Here is a 23,731-nt window from a genome sequence, read left to right on the forward strand (position 1 = left end):
TTAGTTGTTAGCTAACGTTCCGTTAAATACGTGAACCCGCGGGGTGGTCCGATCCAGCGGGCCCTTCATGGGCTCGCAAATAGAGCGGCGTTCCGCCTTAGGACAGACGTCTTTTGACGGAGGCGAGCCTAAGAGCCCGTTTACACTAGCATTTTTGGCGGTGGTTTCTCAGCGGAGAACACGACCGACACGTGCATGCGGCGAGCACGCTGCTATGTCTTCGTGATTATTCGCCGCCTGCGTGGACGCGGCGATATCGGTCGGTATGACTGAGCCCATATCTATACAGCGTGTATTTTTGATACTACCTCAAACTTTAATGGCAGTTAGTGAAGGCCCTAATAATCACATTTTAGTTTTAGTAAAAAATTTAGACTTAATATTTTCCTTAAAAAGTTAATTGGCACGCAATGTATCACTACGTAATACTACTTTGTTTTTATTCAAAACGTCGCACTTATTGACGTGACAGCTGTCACAGAACGCTTCTCTCTCGTATCAAATTATTGTACGCATTACATTGCTGCACGAAAATATTACAAAAATTAATTACGCTCTGATAGTTAATTCTAAATTAACAATTAATAACAATATCGGTTCACAGCACTTAAATCTTCGTTTGGTTACAGTTTGATGTAGTATCAAAAATACACGCTGTATAAATAAAAATGAACCGTAAAATGTGTTGCTAAGCGCAAAACTCGGGAACGACAGGTCCTATTTCGCTAATTCTTTTCTTGTTGTGTTCATTACTGTCGGAGAAGGTTTTTATGGAAGAAAATATAGAAAAAAAACAACGGGGGCGAAGCCGCGGGCAACAGCTAGTATTTTATAAATTTAAATAATGGTAGGAGGGCGCAAGAGGAAACAGATTGCGGGGAGGGAGCAATTTGAAAATAGTGGCAAGTTTGAAATTGGTAGAGGTGTAGGTAGGACTTATAATAGTTTTTTAATAAGACACGAGGTTACCAGTGTACACTTTTCCCTTTTGACTTCATTAAGTTTTACATAGTATTTAAAAGAAGGTATACCTAGGTAGGTAAGCAATTCAATGGGGTGTGTGAAGTTCCCAATCCGCACTGGGCCCGCGTGGGATCGACAGCCTAAGCCCTCTTATTGTGAGAGGAGGCCTGTGCCCAGCAGTGGGACATATATAGGTAGACGTAGCTCATGTAAGTACTTACTAAAAAAACTCAATTTATGTACATTTTCATTTAACAAAACACTTAAAAGCAGACGATCAACGCAAGCATGTGGGTAATAAAATAAAATTAAATACAACTTGCAAACTCATATAAAAATCGTTAAACGGAACTTTATTGTAAACAACTGCAGTGTGTTTAAAGCATCACTCAAGCTCACTCGATAACGTTACGGCCGTGCAACGCCCAATAGCCGCTGACCAATGGGGCGCGTTTAAAATTAAGCCACGCCCACACTGTGCGCTTGCGTCGCTTACCGGTTCACTCGTCAGTTTTTCAGACGCCTTGGTGGCGGTTGTTCGTGTGTGGGATTGAAATGACGTCGCTCAGTGATGTTCCGAATAAGTTGAAGTTTAGTGTAGAGAGTATTTTGAGGAAGGATAAGCAGGACCATAAGGAAAGTGTGAAGCCAGAGGCGCGGGCGCAGGAGCCGCCGTGTGCGGGGTGCGTGGCTGCGCTGTACAGGTGCTGCCGAGATGAGCCCCCCGTGCTGCAATTGCCACTTTCCCTGGCTTACACGCATCTACACCCCGCGTTAAGGCCTACTACGGGTATGTACTTACATATACCTATATAAAGACATTTGGGTGTTATGTTTATATACTCGTAGGTAAGAAAACTTAATTCCTGAATTAAGAATTAGGAAGGTAACTCTTGGTGGATGGCTCTTGGTGGATGGAATCAAGGCCTATTTTTTATTTTGATTTAACAACTAAATAAATACTCATACCTGGTACCGATGACTTTAGTTAGATATACACCGCCCTCATAAGGCAATTGGTAGTATCTCATTTTTCAACATTTCGAGTACCTAAACCTACGAATTGTTCGTAGACCTAAACAGAGAAAATGTGTAAATATGCATATTAGGCAAAGCTCTGCGCAGGGGGCGACACTAGCACTAACCGTAAAGAAACCGCCATGACAACGTCAGCCGGGCTACTACGAAACTCGAAGTTCGTGTCGTGCGGTCCCTCTGACCTCTTATGCTATTTAAATACGAGAGCCAGAGGGACGGTACGATTACGAACTTCGAGTTTCGTAGTAGCCCTGCAGTTCTCTTTATAACGGGTGTGGCCTGTAATACGAGCAAAAAATTAAAACATAGATCGTCCTCGTCAATCTGAACAACATTACCTCAGCGACTTTTAAAAATAATAAGTTTTTTAAAGTTTATTCGAAGAAGCAATGTAAAGCAAAATGCTTGATATTTGTCGTAGCGTGACAGGCGACGTCAGTTGTATTCTAGGATGGCGTAGGTACTTTGATAGCAGTATTTAATTTGGGTACGTGGGGTACGTATTATAATGTATAAATTTAAAATACATATACAGTTGAAATACCGAAATTTATAAAATATAATGCATCAAAATATATAAAGTTATTTGACATAAGTTCTAAACGCATAAGCTTGAAATGCATAGTGGTCAAAATATATATAGTTACAATGCATAATGGTTCTTAGTCAAATGGCACAAAATGCATATTTTGATAATGTATACGTTCAAAATACATGAAATTTATGAAATAGTTAAATGAAATATCAATCAACATCAATTCAGTATGTTTTCTATAATGGTTGAAATACATACAGTGATTTTTTTTCAATTTTGAGTTTTGTGCGTTATAGGTATATACCTAATATATATATATATATATATTTATATAGTTGATTATAAAAACACTGCTATTTAATTATTTTTCGAGTTATCATTGAATTCAAATGGCCGAACTAGATGCAATTTTAACGTAAAAGGGCTAAACCATTTAGGTACATAAACGTCAAGCGGAACGCCGCTACCCCGATGCTACAAGTACATCGTAATGTGATTGTATAACTTTTTTTTAATTTCTCCAAGTATCTTGGGTAAATTTTAAAGTTGAACGCGTACCTATATGAGCCAAAGTAGGTACCACATAGATCATTTTACTGTCTTTTTGAACAGAAGTTTATTTCCCGGAAATTCACGTATATGGGCGTTGTACAATAACTTTTAATGAAAAAATATTTTATTTAAATTTATTCGTTGTGGTTGAAGGACAAAGTACTTTTAGCTAGTGTGCCAAATTTTAGAAGTCTTGGATACACCATCTCTGAGTTACGACAGTTTTTGACTTTGAAGGCCCGTCCTGTAAAGTAAGGATTTTACACTTGAAGTTCTAAGTCGAGATAGCAAAATAAATGATATTTACATCGATAGTAGCGATAGAGCTATATTTCCAAAAAAAATTAAATAATATTATGATATTACGGACATTTATGATACTCAAAAAACATAAACCATAAACATATGGTATGTGCTAGAGCTGCACTCTGACGGGATAAAATTGCAGTAATCTACGAATAATAATATTATACGAATAATAATTATTATTCGTAGGCAGTAATATTTCCTATTGATTTCGCGTCGCCCTAAGGAGGTGGTCGACAAGATACGGCTGATTTGCTTAGTTCATCTGATAGAGAATGTTTCAGGCTACGTGATACTAATAGTATAAATAACTCGTGTTTTTTTTTTTGAGATACTGCCAATTGCCTTATGAGGGCAGTATAATTGATTGAAAATAAAAATTATAAAAATAAGTTACTAAGTTTTTACGAACAATTTCATACAAAAAAAAACATAAAAATACAATAAAGAGTTTTACAATACAATACCTTTTGGGTATCCAAACCTATTAAGTATATTGGTTTGGTTATCTATCCTTAGGTATCCTACGGGGTAGGGTGAGGTAGATACTAGGTAAGGGTAGCTTTGACGACAGAATTGTATCCTTTTTAGGGTTCCGGAGCCAAAATGGCAAAAACGGAACCCTTATAGTCTCGCCATGTCTGTCGGTCTGTCTATATGTCCGTCCGTCCGGCCTCCGACGTCCGGCTTTGCTCAGGGACTATCAATGCTAGAAAGCTGTAATTTTGCACGGATATATATATGTAAACTATGCCGACAAAAAGGTACAATAAAAAATTAAAAAAAGTTTTTTTTAGGGTACCTCCCATATACGTAAAGTGGGGGTGATTTTTTTTTTCTCTAAACTATTAGGGGTTTGCTAAGACGATTTTTCGATTCAGTGATGTGTTTTCGAAATACTCAACTTGAAAGTGCAAATTTTCATTAAAATCGAGCGTCCCCCCCCCCCTCTAAATGCAGGTATCTAAGTAGCTAGGTATATATATTCGAAATCCCCATGGGTTGTCCCTACAATATTTGAAGAGATCACTCGACTTCCTTAGGATCCACTCATGAGATCCTGATTTCGTGACTATGGGACCAACCTAATTTGAGGATTTGGAGGTACCTATTCCCATACCAATGAAAAAGAAAAAATTTCAAGTCGGCTCATAAATGACGGGGTTCTGAGGTAACAAACATAAAAAATACAGTCAAATTGATAACCTCCATTTTTTAATATTTAATAGTACATTGTGTCTTAAGAGCGGTAAATAAGGAATTACGAACGAGAGTCTATTAGAAGTCCGAAGTCGAAGACTGAGGGCTTTAGTGAGTCGATGTTCGTAATTCTAGTACCGCCCGTGCGACATACAATGTTTTTCATCACATTTGCAATTAAAATTTATATTTGTAAAAGAAAAAATATAATTGTTCCAAATATTGGCGATACCTTAGGCTGTGCTCTTGGCAACGTCGCCCTCTCTCTACCTCCCCCTCCCTCGACATGCGTCAACGTGCGTGTGCATGTGGTCCATGTAGTCCTGCAGCAGTGCGCGCAGCGCCATCAGTACGGGCACTCACTCATTTACCGACCTTGGGCTTCATGGCAAGACAATTTGTACGCGCAATGACTCATTTACCGACCACGGTTTCATGACAAGCACATTAAGGTCGAGGGTTTTATTTGGGGGGTTGCAACTAAGGTAGCCTGCATGTTACGACACTGTTTACGAGCAAGTGTGATGAAAAAGTAATCACATCATCATTTAGCAAATGCAAATCAAACTCAAGTGATAGACTGGACAGTAACTATATATCTAGGTAAGTAGACACTTGACAATGTTTTTCGCGCAACCACTACCACCGTTACCATACTTAGTAAAATACTATATGCCGTTACGTTACCCTACCTAGGCATTTACCTATGTATGTAAGTACTTATGTTTTTTTGTGCGGAATACCGTGCGCCGGATAGGGTACGGTCGTACGGTGAGTATAATTAATTACCTAGTAGAGGTACACGATTTCCTAAAACAAAGGATCGAATGTTTTAGAGTAGGTAAGGTACCTTTTTTTAGGGTTCCGTAGTCAACTAGGAGCCCTTATGGTTTCGCCACGTTTGTCCGTCTGTCTGTCTGTCTGTTCGCGTCTAACCTCATAGACCGTTAGTACCTATACTAGAAAGCTTAGCTAGTTTTAGCCTAGTTCGGTCGATTTTGGACTTTGGCTGTATACTTAATCTGAAGTATTTCCTCAATTTGTATGGAAACATGAACATCGCAAACGTTCCGCTAGAGGCGCTGTTCGTCTTTCGCGATAGAGACGTATTTTGTAACCGAAAACTTACACTAAGGGTACCTACGGTCTCGAATACCTTAATTATCATGTCTTAAATGCAATGTTTAACTATGTGACTGTTTGTTGCCTTAATAAATTGAAAAAAAAGCTGTACTTAATGTTCATCTGTTTGCGAAATATTCAACTTTAAAGTGCAAATTTTCATTAAAATCGAGCCCCCCCCCCTCAAAAAAACTAAACTGTTGGGTAGAAAAATTTGAAAAAAATCAGAATATAGTACCTAAATAATAAATACTTACATAGTACCTATATCAAATTTACAAGGAAAATTATAACTTTTTTTTTATTCTACTGGATTTTAAACGAGCAAGTGGGTCTCCTGGTGGTAAGAGATCAGCACCGCCCATGGACACCTGCAACACCAGGGGGATTGTAGATAACTGATAAGATTGCTTGAAAATTATTAGCCTAAGGTATAAAACATACCTAAACTTGGACGATTCCGTGTCCGTACCTACACAATACGAAATATTAGGTAGGTACATGATTTTTTCGTAATGGCTACGGAACACTATACTCCCTATCTTAGGTGTGTCTAACACATGGCCGGTTTTTTTACAAAGTTACCAGTTTTTTTTTAAGTTACAAAGAAGCCGTGGTGGGTCGTTAGTCGATAATAAAGTCTCCGACATCCGATCACAGGCATTCTGCGTGCACTGGTACTTCAGTCAACCAATACCCTTTGCTTGCAGTGTACCGTCTCCCCCTGACGTCATCCCCCCCGCAGCCGCCGGTGCCACGCTGTGACGTCACGTCCACCGGCAAGCGGAAACGCTCGTGGTCCCGAGCGGTGTTCAGCAACCTGCAGCGGAAAGGGCTGGAGCGGCGGTTCCAGATACAGAAATACATCACCAAGCCGGACCGGCGGCAGCTAGCTGCTACTTTAGGACTTACCGACGCTCAGGTAGGTACTATACCTTAGCCACAGAGTACATATATAACCTTAGCTATTTATTAGAGGTCCATATCGACTCGCATAATTTTCGCAATTCGTAATAATGTAATGTAAATCATAATGTACTCGTATTGTTTTTCAACTCTTTTTTTCTCTGAATCCATTAATTGTTCAGAATTGTTATAAAAAAACCTAGCTAACCTTATACCTATAGAGGCTATATAAAGTTCTACAAGATAAACATTTAACAATTTCTAAAAAAAAAAAAAAAAACATTACATTATGACTTGCGAAAGTTATGAGAGTAGAGTAGAAGCGCACCGATTTATTGGAGTAGGTAGGTACGTCTACTACAATAAGTAAACTAAAAACAATTACCTACATTGCTCACCCGCAATCTTATGATTACCTACTAGGCTAGGTCTATGCCACAAATGTGTGTCCATGCAGCTCTTCCATCTGCACACTGTAAGAACATACACAAATCTCACAAACCTAACTATCACCACCACCACACTACACTGACGCATTTCGAACTCAACCAGAGAGGTAGGTAGGTATGCGAAACGCGTCTATGTAGTTGGGTTTGTGTTATTTGTGTATTCTTGCTACCACCATCTTGCTCGCTAATCCTGCCGTGAAGCAGCAGTGCTTGCACTGTTGTGTTTCGGCGTGGAGAGTAAGACAGCCGGTGAAATAACTGGCACTCGAGGTATCCCATCTTAGGCCTCTAGGTTGGCAACGCATCTGCAATACCCCTGGTGTTGCAGATGTTTATGGGCGGTGGTGATCTCTTACCATCAGGAGACCCACTTGCTCGTTTTCCATCCAGTCAAATAAAAAATAAAAAATATAATTCTTATAGCCCTATGAAATAGAAGTTTTTCGCATTTAACTTGAAAAGGTGCAAATCACATTTGCAGTTGCATTAGAGGTGCGATGTAGGTAAGTATATCTATCCATTGAAATATGTTTTTCCCAACGGATAAACACATTTAAATGGATAGATACATCGCACCTAGGCAACGCTAGTATCTACCTATAAATAAATACAAGCTTTGCTTACTTTAGGACTTCGTCAATTGGTGTTAATTGTCCCGCAATATTTTACCTAAGCAGCTCTGTTTATTAAGGCGGCTGTATATCTGCACTCGAATTGGTTTTAAATATTGAAACCATTCCCCCATTTCAATACATCCAATCGTGTTGCAGGTGAAAGTGTGGTTCCAAAACCGGCGTATGAAATGGCGACACACGAAGGAGGGCCGCGCGGGCGCACCCGGCCGCGACCCGGACTCCACGCTCGAAGACAACGAAGAAGTGGATGTGGACACACTCAGTGATTAGACGCCATCATGTTTTGGGTCCTTATTGAGCATTTCAACCGCCTCAATTTTAGAAGTCCTGTATTTCTACTAGATAACCTGGAAACTGTAAAATCGTTGGTATGTCGTCAGCCGATCGTAAATTCCGCCACGTTTTTTCAAGGAAACACATCGTGAGGAACCCTGAACAGAACACACCTGCAAAGAAATTCAGTAATGCGTATTCAGCTATACTAGGAATATCGACGAATACGTTGCTCTTATTCGGTCGTATATTTAATATCTTGACTTTGAATGGCGGTATTTCGTGACATGCCTAGGAACTTCGTGATCTGGTGACGACAGATACAAGTAGAAACAAATCTAATAGACAAGTTTATAAAACGGCAACTCATTGTATTTAAAAAAAATCGGAGATTGCAGCTGCAGGAGTAAAAGGTTAATCAATGACAGTTTTCTGTCAGGTTAAATACTGCTAGATGGCGTTAGTATCGTGGGGCGGTGTCCGTTTGACTCTGCAGTCTTACTCGAGATTGTTTTATTTACGATAAATACCTACTAACGCAGGCTAGTTTGCCACAAATAAAACTCTTATTTATGATGTAGTATCTCTTAGTAGCCTGTGCATTTGTTTTCGAACTGCCATGGAGCAGCAACGCGTAATTTTTTTATACAATTTTATAGTTTGCAATTTTATGTGAGTTTCATAATTTGCAAACCGTTTTTAACAGCCAACCGCTGTAATGGTGCTCCCACATTGTATAACAAACTGTAACAAATGTTACATCGTTATAAAAATTTGACTTGGGCGTTAGGAGGAATCATTTATAACAAAAACTGTCATGTTTATTATTTGTACCATCAGCCAAATAAGTGGTCTATCAATTTTTAAACAAGTTCCCATCAAAAAAACATGTCACTAAAGTCGAACTTTCTAGTTGACAGACACGTCTTTTGGCATTATTGTATTATGACATGCAAACGATTATCAACTTTAGGGTGGTAGACCACATATTTGGCTGATGGTACATAAATCAAATTTAAGTATACTTACTAACAAAGAATTACCTAGTTTAAAATCAAAACTTTGTTTTGTATTAAATGTTGTTTATTTAAGACTGACCTAGATAATAATGTAAATTAACGCAACGTAAGATGTACGAATGAAAATGGAAGTTTGTTTACCAAGTATTTACACAATAAATCTCGATACATAATGTATTTCGAATAAAGCTAATATCTAGTTTGTGGAATTTCATTAATTACAATATCTACACTGGGGTTATTTAAATTTTATTATACTTTATTTACTTTAGCATATTATTTACTTTAGCGCAAAGATTATAAATTTTGAGTGCAAAAAGTTAAAGTAAAATAAAATATAACAAACGAAAAAAGTGGAACAAATTAAATGCTGTAAATTGTCTAGTGATATGATTTTTGAGAAACTTTCCACAACACCCATTTTGGCATCGATATCTACAATATCTAATAGTACTAATAATCTACTAGTTTTACTTTGCTCTTATTATAACTACTGTCTCTGTCGTGATCTCCATGTGTTTCTTGCCTCGTATGCCAACTTCTAGGAGGGTCTTCGTAATTTTGTTCAGGTCCCGGCCTGTTGGATTGCCCTCTGTACCCTCCTCTATAGCCGTAAGGGCGTCGCCTCGAGGATGAATAATTGCTATCCTGATCCCACCTGCTGTCGTGGCTCTGGTTATATTCTTGGCGATTGTCATAGTTACGACTCTGATATTCTCTGTTGGGATACTTGTCGTATCTGTTTGGAGGATAAACTCCAGGAGGTCGGTCGTCATCGCGACTTCTCTCATCTTTATAATAATTGTCGTTGTCAAACCTTCTTCTTGGTGGTTCGGGAGGGTAATATGAACTCTCACCCGGGTCATACTTGTGTCTGTAGGAATCTGGTGGGGGTTCGCGGGGAGCTTCTCTGTTAGTTTCCCATACAGGTATTCGCTTTGGTTCTGGCGATGGACTTTTAGAATGGCTGTCCTCATCCTTGTTTTTATCTGGGGCAGGAGAATCTCTGTAAATAAAGACGGAAAATTAAACACTGTTATTTTAGGGAGCACAGAAGTTCAGTTAAGTTCAAGAACTCAGCTTGTGGCATTCACATACCAGCTAATATTTGCTAGAGTTAACTTTGTGGGTTACCGCCCAAATTTCTAAGGTAAGCCTAAAACTGTTCTCACCTGGACGACCCACTGTGGCTTCTGTCAGAGTCGTCTTCACTCGATCTCCTGTTCTGTTGATGCCGCATTTCACGTTGCCTGTGAAAGAAAAGTTAATCAAGTATATTGATGGACCGCCAAAACAGCGCAGTATTTATATCGTTATCGTTTGCACTGAACGGGATTTTAATGCAGTTGTCAGCAATCGTCAGGTATATTTATTATTGAGTTCGTAGATAAAACATGTAGCGTTAGAATGCACAGGAGGGGTAAAAATGGCCGAAGCTAGTGTCAGAGGCCAAGCTCCTCTTAGGATAGCAGCAAGGCTACTACGAAACTCGTAACTCGAAGTTCGTGTCGTGCGGTCCCTCTCGCTCTCGTATCAAACAGTGTAAGTGTCAGAGGGACCGCACGACACGAACTTCGAGTTTCGAGTTTCGGAGTAGCCCAGCTGAGCCAGTTCAATAAATAAATAAATATGAGACCACCAGGCTTGCGAGGGAACTAAGTCTAGGCCTAAAATTTTGAAATAACCCAAAGGATCAACAGACTTGCGGCGTAGCTTGATGGCGAGTTCTCGCATCTCTTCGTCGCGCCGCGCTTGCCGTCTGCTCTCGCGTTCCAGACGTTCCGCCTCAGCCCGCTTGTCTGCCCGCACTGTCAACAAATAAACAAGTTACTATTTTTTTTTTTTTTTTGATATTTTGACCTACTGGTTAAATACATTACTTAAAGACGCCTTTAATGTTGACACAAATCCACTAAGTTCAGTTCTTTTAATAATAACACACCATTCTTATAAAAATAGACGGCTAGCTTTATGTGCTAATTTTATAGCATACCCCCGACGCAAAAAGAGAGGTGTTATAAGTTTGACCGCTATGTGTGTCTGTCAGTGGCACCCTAGCTCTGGTGGTGGACCGATTTGAATGCGGTTTTTTTCTATTTGAGTTCAGGTTTTCTAGGGATGGTTCTTAGAAATTTTTCATCAAAATCGGTTTAGCCGTTTTTGAGATACTGAACTTTGAAGTGACAAAGTAAGTCGGGGGTTTTCCAACGTTGGTTATATAAAACGTGATAGTAGTTAGTACGATTAAAATGAAAGTCTAAATGGCGCGAAGAAATTTACGTGACCTTAAAAGCCAACATTGTGAACATAAAGGCATAAAGATAAAAACTCACGTTGCCTTGATAACTGAGCCTGCATTTTCTTTTTGAGCTTCTCCTTCAGGGACTTCGTCTCCCGCGCCGATCCCTGTAAGATAAACGAATGTTAATTTGACATATTGTACAAAGAGCAGGTCTCTTTTCTGAGGTCCGCTCTATTCATACGGCTTCGTTTAAAATTAGGCCCTTACGTGAATTGAGTAAGCTTGTGCTTCACTGTTTCACAGCACTTCATTGAGTGTCAAAGGAAAGTCGAGCTTTCGAGTCCGCAAGGTTGGTGATGTTTGGTATGTTATTAGAGCAGATGAAAATTCAAACATTGAGAAAACACGTCACATAATACTAATTATTTAGGATTCCAGACGTTCTCCAACATATAATCTAAGGGGGAAAAACACATAATAGGGTTATAGCAGTGCATATTAGGTATTTTAGACAGTACATTTTCCACATTAACATTATCTGTGGTAAGTTATAAATAGCACAAAGTTAATTATTCCCGTGTCGACGTCACCCCATTCAAAATGCCTTGTGGTATATAGTAATGTTAATATAATATGTTTTGTAATAGGAAGGTGGTGTGTTGATGAACTACCAAAAATTATTAACTTAAGCTGAGATTGCTGCATGTAAATGAAGCAACATACAGCAAGATTGTTAAAAAAAATAGTACAAATCCGTGACCTTCTCTGTTAAGGGGTCACATTCAAAAAAAATCAGTAGGAATAATTCACGAGATAATAAAAATATCAGCATATTTATAATGTTTTGACAAAACTTAATACACTCATCAAAAGTGCCTATTGATATTTTTTATCCCTAGACAGTTTTGGATATTTCAATATATGCATATTACTACTGAGTGGAAATGTCAAATTTGTCTAGGGATAAATAAGAACAAAAAATAAGACTTTTTTGATGCGTGTCTTTTAGGAGCGATTCATTATTCAACATCTATATGAGTTCCAAATGTAGCTCTCACAGTTCTATGCAATTTGAGCTCAACTAAATCTTGTATCAAAAAGGTTTCAGTCTTGGTTGTTGTTGTCTCGTGGTTGTTGGACGTAAGGTTTGAATTTAGTTTTATCATTATCGTTTTAGTGCAGTATATCTCTGTGTCAACAAATTGAACTATGCAACAAAAGATTTTCAGGTAGCTACTTTGTAAGTCAACTGTTCTAATGTGAAAGCGTACAAATTCAAAAGCAAAATGATTCTTACTGACTTTGGAGCTGGATCCAGATAATCGTAACTGATTCTGGTTTGAGTTGGGTTTAACCGCCAATCTGTAATGATAAAATTTCAATAAAAATCAAACCAATTAAATTATCTTACCATGCATTGCAAGGTTGTTGTTGTTGTTGCAAAAATTAAATCTAGGTTTAGTTGTTAAACCAGAGGCCATAATACTGTCGAATCACAATCGTTTTCACCATTTCTTTCGGCAATAATAAGGATAAAAAAGATAGTTAATGCGGTCGCGAGTGCCCGCGCGTTTGTTAACTGTAAGACAGCGTCACTCTCACCACCCCGTACCACGAAACGTGGAAGCGAGCGATACAGACGGGCATGGAGAGCGATACGCATCGTTTTGTTTCGACGCTGAATTATGTTTGTCACTGTCTCTTTTTCCACCTATCATGAAAACTTCAGTAATCTAACTAAAGCGACAATGCAACGGCTCCGCTCAGTATAATTCATCATGAACTCACGAGCGTTGCGTGTCGTCAGGAGTGTCGCTGGAGTCTGAGTCTACGGAAAGTTCGCTGGAAGACTTGTCCTCCTTGCGTCGGCCGTAGTACCGTGGCACCGGCTTACTTTGCCCCTGTCCTTTGTCGTTACTGGAATTCATAAAAATATAAAGTTGTAAAAGAAGCGGAGAAACTCTGCGTGACACTGGATTTCATGGACAACCATACCTATCCATTTTGAACTGTCGTTGGCACACATCGACATCTATGTACCTTACGGCACTAGACTGGCTGTTTAGAACAAAACGCGCGGCGCATCAATCATCCATCAATATTACTTTGACACAACCTCTGTCACGGACGTCAACAAACTATAGTGAACTGTTCACAAAACCGTGCTTTGAACTAATTTTGTGCGCCGTTTTGATGTAAGAAACATGCAGTCTAGTACATAGATGTCAATGTTGGCACAGGGTTAAGTTGTCAGGTTTTTGGGTTGTATTTTAAGCCAAAACACAAGATGCCAGTTCTTACCTCGCTAAACTTTTAAACGCTGCTTACAATGGTGAAAACAACCTAAACTAATAAAACATTCAACCAGCTTACCTTTCATATGATAACGACCTGGAGTGATTTCGTTTTGCGTAACTGTGGAAAATAATAAATGGTATAAATTTCAGGAAAATACGAAGCAAAAAGCGTTAACCCGGGTAAGGCTTCAGGAGTATTTATATACAAACTTTGGCGGGCTTCGCGAACGTCTGTTCCTGTAATTGCGTTGGCGGGAGTTTGACCTCGACCTTGACCTTCTGTGGGGGCTGTATGAGCGCGACCGTGAAGTTCGGGAGCGCGACCTCCGCAGTGACCTCGACCTCGACCGCGATCTCGACCTCGACCTGGATCGCGAGCGGGAGGCGGAGCGCGATCGGGAGCGGGAGTACGAGGGCGAGCGGGAGCGTGACCTTGAACGCGGCCTGTGCGGGCCCATGAAAGGACGCGGTCCCTGGTACGGGGGCGACCTGAAATAAAATATATTACATTTTATTTAAATATAAATACACTTGTTAAAGCTATAAGCCTATGAAAGTCTATCAATGTTACCTACCTCTTTGCCATGGTTACAACATCCTACAGACAAGATTTTAAAACCGTGAATTTCTAGGTTCACTATTGGATGGCATAAAATTATTTGTAATATTATTGTTACGCATAACTGATTTTAGCCGAATTAGCTATGTGCATACTCATCATTCATTTTTTTACGCATACAATTAAAAAAGCATAAATACAGAAAGCATCATCTTCATGAACACTGACGTCAATCACGAGCCTGATGCACTATGAGAAAAGGTTAGTTTTGTGGTAATATATATAATTAAACTAAGGCGAGGTCGATGGAGGTCCGATCCTATTCCTGCGTTGCTTGGGCGCTTCCCGCCTGGATATCATACTAAACTAACCTAACCTAATGTACCTAACGTGATCTATCTAACCTAACGTAGTACTTTGTTGTTCATTTATAACAAATAATCAATACCCCAAACAATAATATGCATAATGTGAATTAGTCTAATACAAATTAGTCCAACAGAAATTATTCTAATAGCTTAATATGCCAAAAAAGTAGTAGGCCAAAGTATTACTATGCGACAGTACTATTATGCCAATACAAATTATGCCAAATCAATTATGCGAAACAATAAGTCTAAAAAAAATATGCGATTGAAGGGGATCCCGATTTTCTATACGTTTTTTTACGATTGCCACACTTGTCATCACTGATGTTTATGTAAAGAATTCAGGCAATCGAGTTGTGGCGACGCCACACAAGTGCCGGATATATATCGCCCGTCTTGTAGCTGTGTAGTGTTTGTTAAACGCTATTATTACCTACGTCATAGAAACTCACCTTGACGGTGGTTTTCTGGCTACGTCAGAATAAAGTACTTCAGGTTTAAGATTTTGTTTCAGTTTATCAGCATAAAGAGGCCTCGCCGGGGCAGCTGAAAAAAAAAACTCATTCAATTTGCCACTTTTCATTTATCGTCTAAACGACCATCGTCAATTTTGAAGCACTGAGCTGTATTTACAAAGAGCATCTTCAGAATATTTTGTCATGCATGCTTCGTTGAAAAGTCACGCCACGCCAGCGAAATCGAAAGTAAATGTTAGTCTACACTAATACAATGCAGAGGGTCAACTTTTATTGAGATAATCTTAGTAATTACTGAATCGCCAAACTTATTACACTAATAAAAACACCATAGCCAATGGCACGGAAGTGTAACGCTGACCGTTAAATTCTGCGCATGTGACAATCGCGCACACCAATCGTGCACCCTGCCCGCGCATCGCTCAGCCCCCACAATATTTTATTTCGTACTTTTGCGCATTATCGGTCACTGGTACACTTCCGTGTCGTGGGCTGTACCCTGAGATACTAATATGTGTAGGGTTGGCAGATCCTCAAACCTAATAGCACAGTATAACAAGTTTTCCCTACAGTAGGCCGACGCCTTTGAAGCTGGGCGATACCTCAGCCTGTATAGGTATTGACGCAAGTAAGGAAGGGTTGTCACAAATTTAAAATTTGGAAGGTAGATAGATGTCTTTTACGAATCGGTACATATTTGTATTTCGAAATTATATAAAACAAAATGAATTGGGATGTCCCAATTTTTGACAACATATAATAAATCGAAAAACCATTTGGAGAAATAGGCCTTGTGAAGCGTTTTCAGAAATCAGATTCCAAAAATGTGATAAACTGAATTAAATAAACAAAATTTAAGTAATGACCCTCATTTGACCCCTGCAGTGTCTCGTCACAAAGGCTATTATAAAGCAGGTCTACACTCTTAAGCAAATTGACAGTTTGAAATGTTGCTTTCCTGCTTATAATAGCAAAGAGTGACAAAGATAGAACTTTAATCACATGATGCGCACCCGGCTTTAAACAGTTGTCATTTATCGTAAAGTCCGAAATATATACGAGTATTTCCAATGTAATTTTACAAATTAAATTATTAAATTACTACGTTACAAGTAAATACAAAAGAATTTAAAATGAGATTTCATCACACCATTAAACAAACATAGGAATAATCGAAGCTAAAAGAAGAGAAATAAATAAAACTATTTGTCATGGTTCATTTAGGACCCTAAACAAACTGTGCTTGAATTATTGTCAAATTGTAATGCCACAAATTAAATACTCCAAATTCAAAAACAATGAAAATGGTATCTTAAAATATCCTATTCTTTCCAAAAATAAATAAAAACGATAGGTTATTTTTTTTGGTGCATCCCAATTAGGGGTGGCATACTTACTAGGGGTAAGAAGTATTAGTTATAAGAAATAAAAAACTCTTTTTTCTACAAAATATACTTTCATAGATTAGTAACCGACAAATAGGTACTTTCGGTTTCTAGACTTAACGTTCTTAAAGTTCCTGTTATTGAATTTCATTATATAAAAATAAATAATAAATTGTAATTGTAATTAAATGTAACATAAATAGATGAAATCTTAGTTCCTTATTTATGCGAGATGAAGATTTGCACGCACTCACAGTACATGTCGTATGCACCATAATAAATTTTATTATAAATTTAAATGTTAAAAAAACGCGTTAGCCCTAGAAGATTTGTCCCAAGCTACTAAGAACGGCGAAGTACGCAGCTGGGGCTCCTCCCACCCGCGTCTCACCCCTCACGCCCCGCACGATTGCTCTGTCTAGACGTCTCCGTCGGATTACTGTAGGGAAACTTGTTATACTGTGCTAATAGCCTTTGGTCGGACTTTTGGGCAAAAATGCTGGACGCCCTAAATTATTAAGGACTAGCTTATGCCAGTGGTTTCGCTTAGGCCAAATTTTTTCCCCTTTTTTATCCGACTTCAAAAAAAGGAGGAGGTTATCAATTCGGCTGTATTTTTTTTCGTTATATTATAAATGGTAGCCTAATACCAAATTTCATCTAAATCGGTTCAGCGGTTTAAGCGTGAAGAGGTAACAGGCAGGCAAACCGACCTACAGACAGAGTTACATTCGCAATTATAATTATTATCATTTTTATTTTTATAAACTTATAATAGTGACTGATCAAATGTAAAAAACCGGACAGGCTAGACACCATTTAATTTGGCCGAACAAGCATTGAAAAAGCCTAACTATGTTCGGCTTTATCCAGACGCCTGGCAACCCTAAATATGTGTATACTTCCTATGATCCCGAAAAGCGCAGTTTCTTAAGAGCACAAAGTTGTAAACAAGAGCTAATTGGATATACAAATGCATGATTGGACTCACGTGTCTTGACCTCTTCGTCGTCCCCGCCGAATGAAGTGATGAACTGTATGTGTCCCGCTTCGGGGGATGGACTCCGGGACGGTGTGCGGGATGGCGCGCGCGCCGGCGACCGCGGCGCTGCGTAGCTTGGCGGTGACACTACGCGGTGCATTAGTTTCTTGTCTCTGTCGATACAAACATCATATTTCTCTTCAGTACACGTAATTGTAACAGACAAAATGCTCACCGCACCGACGGTTAGTCGTGACCAGGACGTTAGGTAATTGACTGACAAGGTCGTTAGAATTTCGCTGTAAAATCTCAGGAAATGAAGACCTAACGTCACTAACTCTTCAGTGGTTAAAGTATGGCTTGGGCATTTCATAGGTCTATTGCATGTTGCATGGCATAACATTGAAGATGTGTGACATTTTTCTCTTGCCATGAATAAGGCCATGAGACCATCAAATAATCAAAGTCAAAGTCAAAGTCAAAATATCTTCATTCAATTTAGGCTATAACAAGCACTTATGAATGTCAAAAATAATCTACCACCGGTTCGGAAAAACCTCTGTTGAGAAGAATCTGACAAGAAACTCAACAAGGTATTTCGAGGTATAATCAATCAAGTAATACACATTATGTTATTTATTGCTATGCAGTATTACTCTATTAAATATTTGGGGAATTTCGTTTTGCAAGGTCATAAAAGTCTGATGGTATTAAATCCATTTAGATCCTGTATAATGTGACATGAAGTTATATTATGGTTGACCTAATGAAACCCAGTTTAAGTCAACCCCCAGTGCCCAAACAACTTACCGGTGTGCTCTTCTCTCTCTTCTACTCTTCCGGCCAGAAAACATGGCTTTCTCTTTCTCCTCTCTAAGCAGCTGCTTCTGATGCTCAGCATCATCAGCGTCTCCGGTCAGGAACGAGAAGAGATCGCAGCCAGCCATGCCAAAAAGCGGACCGACGCTGTTTAGCTCGTGGGCCTGTCCTCACAAATAAATGGTTTAGTCTCTGTTACAAGTTTGAAGAGTTAATCTTATTCTTCAACTGTTAACTTTCATGCTAAGATATAAAAATAATGGGAAGTGGTCTAATGGCCGCCGCAGATAGTCTGGAGCTGCCAATAATAAGGCATCAATGTGTAGTGACTTGTGAAGGCATTGTGGTGCAGTCAAGTCATCCAATCAGAAACAGTGGTTTCAAAGTTTTAGCACCTTAGGTCCCTTTTCTAGGAACTATTTCTATTATTAGGACAGAATCAAGCATTCTCTACCATATTTTAAGATTTACTAATCAGACTGAATTTTGTTATAAGAATAATATAAAATAATAAAAGATATTTTATTCAAGTTTGTTCACAAGTTATAGTTATTTATAAAATTAACAAATGGGTGAAGACCAAAAAGTTGCACACCATTAAAGCTGCATATTTGTATGGATAATTTTCGTGTCACAATGGAAAAACTTAATGGAAATTATAACTACCTGTTAATGCAGCTTTAATGGTGTGCAACTTTTTGGTCTTCACCCAGATGCGTCTACAGAACCTCATTCTACCTGTCTAGTGAGAAAAGGCCTTAACCTTCCCTTTATTAACATTTTAATTAACTTTACCTGTACTTTTAGATACAAGCAACACAAGACAGTTGAAATTTAGTTCAGCTCAGCAGCAGACACTTACTTTAAGGGTCTCCCCACATCAATCGACGCAGAATCGGCTTAAGTCGATCAAAAAACTCTTTATGTCCACGCAATAAAAGCGAAAAAGACGTCGACGCGTCGGCAGGCGTCGGCCAAGCCGAACCATGACTTGTTTTGTTAGCTCTTATTACGTGGACATAAAGGTTTTTTTTCTATCGGCTTTTGCCGACTCCGCGTCGATAGATGTTGGGTGACCCTAACACATCCAATTAAAAAAAAACAACTTTGTAGTCGGTATGTCTATTTTTCATAGACAGTTTTCAATGCATAGTGGTAAAACACTGCTACTGGTTATGAGTGTAATTGTAGTAAATAGCAACATGCAGCATCTAATGTAAATATTGCTGACAGCTTCAATCATGGACATATTAAGCACACTCAGTAGTACAGTCAAAGAAATTAATTCATGGGCCACCATGGAACCTTTTCAAACGAAAAGTCATTACGACTTTCCTTGTTAATTAATGCGATGTCACTATGACGTGTACTGTGAAATGGTTCCATGGTGACCTATGAATTAAACTCCTTGACCGTATCCAGTAATGGACAGCAAGGATTCATCTTATAGCTCACCATTTATAAACTTTACTACTTATGATCATTAGCTGAACATTAGTGTTATTAGTTTTAAAAAATTATTTTTTTTTTTTTTGTAGGGAGAGGCTACAATCGAGATCTCTCTGCAGGCAGATGTTATGCCTGTTTCTTAAAATTTGGGTTAACGGAAAAATCCATTATTAGTTCCTGTCTATGACTGATGCTATCACCCTAAATACATTTTTTTTTATTATTTGATTACATAAATCATTTTCTCTATTTGTAGATACTCATTTTTGATTGCTCTTCTCTACTACTCAAAGATTGACTAGCAGAGATCCCTTCAGGGATAAGTCCGCCTTTGCACTTAGCACTTTTTTCTAACATTTTTGTATTTCCTTTTTGTACAATACAGTGGCGTAGCTATTTAACCAAAGGCCCTGGGGCAAAAAATAAAGTATGGCCCCAACTAAAAAACTATCTAAAATCATTTGTTTGTTCCGTATTTGTTGTACTCCCGATTTGGCATTTATAGGTTTGTAAGTCACAAGTCCGAGGGGCCCCCTGAGCTTGGGGACCCCAGGGCACTGCCGTGTCTAGCCCTCCGGTAGCTACGCCACTAGTACAATAAAGAGTTACTGTATATACAAATCAGTGTAACAACTTGAGAGCTGTTAAGACTAAGAGATAAATCTTTTTCTTAAAAACTAACCTGAGAAGCCTCCATCTTGTTGACATCAATACTCAAGTCCACATCAATGATTTCCAGATCCGAGTCATCATCAGAGTCTTCTTGTTGCTCTGTTTTTTTAACCTCAGGGCCTGTAATTTAACACTAACGGCATCAAAATTGCCTGACCAATAGAAATTTAATGCGCTGATCCAACTATTTCTGCAAGCATCACAGCAGATTGAGTTTACATGAATAGTAAAGTTGATTCTACCAATAGGATTGGAGCAAGAAGGTTGTGCTCCAGGATCATTATAATTGTATCCTATTGCAGCACCCGTCCCTTTCTTTTCATTTAACCTCTCTTTTTGCATCTCCTTTTCCTCTATTGTTACGCCGAATTGTTCCTCTATAGCCAATTGTTGGAGGAATTTCTCTTCACCTGGAAAATAGTAGTGAAAAATTAGGAAATCATAGCAAAAAAACTATCTATATAGACAAACTTACATTTAACCCCTGGTATGCTTTTGACGCGGATCCATGTCAAATTTAAGGCTATGTAGGTATCTTTGTCTTTTATTCAATTAAATCAGCAGAATTTGTTCTGATTAAACAGATGACATGTGAATGCTGTACTTTTTTTACTTTCCGCATACAATGGGTTAAAACAAGTAAAAATTGAGGATTAAATACATGTTCACTTTATGTTTATGTACAGATTGATTCACAAGAGCTGGCATGAATGGATTGGATAAAAGTAATGTCACTCAGACATTTTTGCCGGAAAATGACAGATGCATGACATTTTCATATTTTGTGTGAAGTGTATTCAAATAGGTAACATACATAGACACTTACTTTCATTCACTCATTCAATTCATCGAGCCAGCTCTTGTAAATCGATCTGTACAATTAGTTGGTGTTTAAATAATAAACAAAGTTTATTGTAATTCTTAAAATTTTGTTTAATAGTATGGTACAGTTTAACAGGGAATAGTTTTGTGAAAATAAAGATGTTTTTTGTTACACTCACACATTTAGAACTCACACAATTCAAAATGTTCTCATTTTTAAAAATCAATCATGTTTTGTTTTATACAAAGTTTATTTTATTTAATGGGAATATTTTGAATTGTGTCAGATTCATTCTATAGGTGCGCACTGTCCCCCACTTGACGGTTTGACACTGCTTAATTTGGTATTATTCACTTACTTATTCCAAGAAAGGCATTCTGAGCCAGAATCCTGTATCGTTCATAATTGCATTGCCTCTCCTCTTGGGTTAGGTCTTCTGGTGCAATAAATGGATTCTTCACTTCAGGGATATAATCCAAATGTGCTCTTACATCAAATCTGTCAATCATGTTGTTTGAGTTCCCTTGCCAAGGCATCCTGTAATGAATAATTGCACACACATTTTTTTTTAAGTAAAATAACTAGTGCATTATTCTTTATTTAACAGAAATCAGTTGCTTACACTTAGTATATAATTTGATAATTAGAGGCAATGCAAGGTAATTGTTTTAAAACTGGTGCTTACTCTTGACTCCAATTAGTAATAATTATTAGTGTCATGATTTGATTATGCACACAGAAATTATCCACCATAAATGACTTTTAAAGAAAAGAAATAAGAAAATACATTTATTCACAACACAAGACACAGCAATAGACTGATAATATATAGATGGATAGATTTTACACTTTACAATGGTAATCTGGCCTAGCCACTCACCAGCCATTTTAAAACAATACAATAGAATACTCACATAATCGCTGGGCCCTCTCCAGCGGCTGCAATGGCAGGATCTAAGTGAATCTTGCATGGTCTACCATGGAGTTGCAGGAATTGTGTTGGTTCAGCTTTCTGCAATATCACACACAAAGTACCTATAAATATTAAGAAGCAACAATACGTCGCACACAAATTGAATACAAATGATATGGAAACTGCACTGGGCTGCGGTTGTGATGTCACAATAAGTGTTCCGTCATGATACCACTAAATGCTAACTTTAGATAAATCTCGTTGCAATAATTAAGTTTATGTTTTTCAGAATTTCAGAAACAAGAAAATTTAAATCTTACAATTTTCTCATAGAAATCCTTACGACGCTCTGCTCGACGTCGGTAGTCGACTATCATACCGCGGATCATCTTCTCCTGCTTTCTTGCTTCGTGCCACATTTTAGTATTTTTATACAGCGATCACATTAATCAAAAACATATATCAGCCACTCTATAAGCCCAAAAACTAAAAAATTTAATCACATTTCGCGTTTCCGTCTTTATGCGCCATCTTGATTTTTTTTTTCTCGCCTCGCAGCGCAGCGCAGCCGGGCTACTACGAAACTCTAAACTCGAAGTTCGTGTTGTGCTGTCCCTCTGACACTTACACTATTTAATACGAGAGCGAGAGGGACCGCACGACACGAACTTCGAATTACGAGTTTCGTAGTAGCCCTGCAGACTCGCATTTAGTTAGTGTTGTTGATGTTGAAAATCGCACTTGCGATAGCGATAAAAGCGATAATCAGTAGTCTTATCGATAGTATTGTAGTGATATCTATCGTGGCCTTGAAAATTTTGAAAATCATTCATACTATCGAAACTATCGACCCTTGACGATACTATCAAGAGAGTGAAAATTAGGCGATACTATTACTATTTTGGACTATCGCGGTCATTACTGTTTACCTTGATTTGAGAGCAGCTCGATACTGCATGCGCCATGATCACGAGACGACTACTTACTCTTAAATCAAAGTAAAAGGCAGTGAATCCTCCACATATTTTCTTGACTTAGTTTTATTGTGTCCTTAGTGTATGTGAAGTCTATTCCAAGCATTCTTTCAGGTCTTCCAAAATCTTTTAAATGAAATTTGTCATTAGCAAGTCTTGTATTTGTTTCATTTTCTTTGGACAAGAATATGCTATCAGTAGATCATCGACCCATATAGATATTATGATCTTTGCTCCTCCTTTCTCCAGTATGTACACACATGGATCAGCCTTTGATGGTTTAAAATCGAGATTTCTCAATTCTGAGTCAAGTTTTAAATACCACTGTCTGCCTGATTGTTTTAAGCCATAAAGTGATCGTTGTAGTTTACAGACTTTTTCGCCTTTTATATTTTTGTAGTCTTCTAGCATTTGTTTTGCTTTATTATAGACAGTCAAGTCGTCTTGTTGGCTTTCCTCAATTAAAATTTCTGTCACATATTCTTCTACATTTTCAGGTAGTGTCATAATGATATGTTCATCAATATCTCCATTTAAGTAGGCTGTTGTGACGTCCATTTGTTTTAATTGTAGGTTCTGTTCAACTGCTAAACCAACGACAGTTCTGATGGAGCTAAGTTTTGCAACGGGTGCAAAAGTCTCGTTGTAATCAATGCCGGGCCTTTGTGAAAACCCTCGGGCAACAAGTCTTGCTTTCTTTATTTCTTCATTGTTTAAACCAATCTTCTTTTTTAAAATTAATTTGCAATCTATTGGTTTTGCATTACCTTCTCT

General features: G+C 38.3%; 2 protein-coding genes and 1 long non-coding RNA gene across 3 annotated transcripts in view; 1 reads left to right on the plus strand and 2 right to left on the minus strand.

Annotated features, from left to right (window-relative positions):
- Positions 1-23,731, minus strand: part of LOC141429647 (uncharacterized) — a 256,995-nt gene that overhangs the window by 9,672 nt on the left and 223,592 nt on the right. The window lies entirely within an intron of this gene.
- LOC141429640 (homeobox protein DBX1-B-like) lies at positions 1,493-9,200 on the plus strand. The gene is made up of 3 exons (XM_074090058.1): positions 1,493-1,753; positions 6,427-6,638; positions 7,842-9,200. The coding sequence occupies exons 1-3, from the start codon at positions 1,519-1,521 to the stop codon at positions 7,974-7,976; spliced, it is 582 nt and encodes a 193-aa protein (XP_073946159.1). The 5' UTR covers positions 1,493-1,518; the 3' UTR covers positions 7,977-9,200.
- Positions 9,054-22,541, minus strand: LOC141429639 (uncharacterized). The gene is made up of 16 exons (XM_074090056.1): positions 22,304-22,541; positions 21,985-22,082; positions 21,429-21,607; positions 20,490-20,657; positions 20,258-20,367; positions 18,118-18,290; positions 17,317-17,480; positions 14,917-15,010; positions 13,748-14,026; positions 13,614-13,655; positions 13,029-13,157; positions 12,542-12,602; positions 11,332-11,404; positions 10,701-10,806; positions 10,171-10,248; positions 9,054-10,004 (listed from the first exon to the last, which is right to left on the minus strand). Exons 1-16 carry the CDS (start codon positions 22,400-22,402, stop codon positions 9,452-9,454), a joined length of 2,406 nt encoding a protein of 801 aa, XP_073946157.1. The 5' UTR covers positions 22,403-22,541; the 3' UTR covers positions 9,054-9,451.

This window comes from Choristoneura fumiferana, chromosome 7, assembly GCF_025370935.1.
Source record: "Choristoneura fumiferana chromosome 7, NRCan_CFum_1, whole genome shotgun sequence".
Lineage (NCBI taxonomy): Eukaryota > Metazoa > Arthropoda > Insecta > Lepidoptera > Tortricidae > Choristoneura > Choristoneura fumiferana.

Excerpts from the sequence above, each read along its gene's own strand:
- LOC141429640 (XM_074090058.1), top strand. The coding sequence starts at position 1,519 with ATGACGTCGCTCAGTGATGTTCCGAATAAGTTGAAGTTTAGTGTAGAG. Across the intron at positions 1,754-6,426 it reads CGCGTTAAGGCCTACTACGG|TGTACCGTCTCCCCCTGACG; the intron begins GTATGTACTTAC and ends CTTTGCTTGCAG. Across the intron at positions 6,639-7,841 it reads TAGGACTTACCGACGCTCAG|GTGAAAGTGTGGTTCCAAAA; the intron begins GTAGGTACTATA and ends ATCGTGTTGCAG.
- LOC141429639 (XM_074090056.1), bottom strand. The coding sequence starts at position 22,402 with ATGTGGCACGAAGCAAGAAAGCAGGAGAAGATGATCCGCGGTATGATA. Across the intron at positions 20,368-20,489 it reads TTCTTGCTCCAATCCTATTG|GCCCTGAGGTTAAAAAAACA; the intron begins GTAGAATCAACT and ends GTTAAATTACAG. Across the intron at positions 14,027-14,916 it reads GCCAGAAAACCACCGTCAAG|GTCGCCCCCGTACCAGGGAC; the intron begins GTGAGTTTCTAT and ends ATTTTATTTCAG.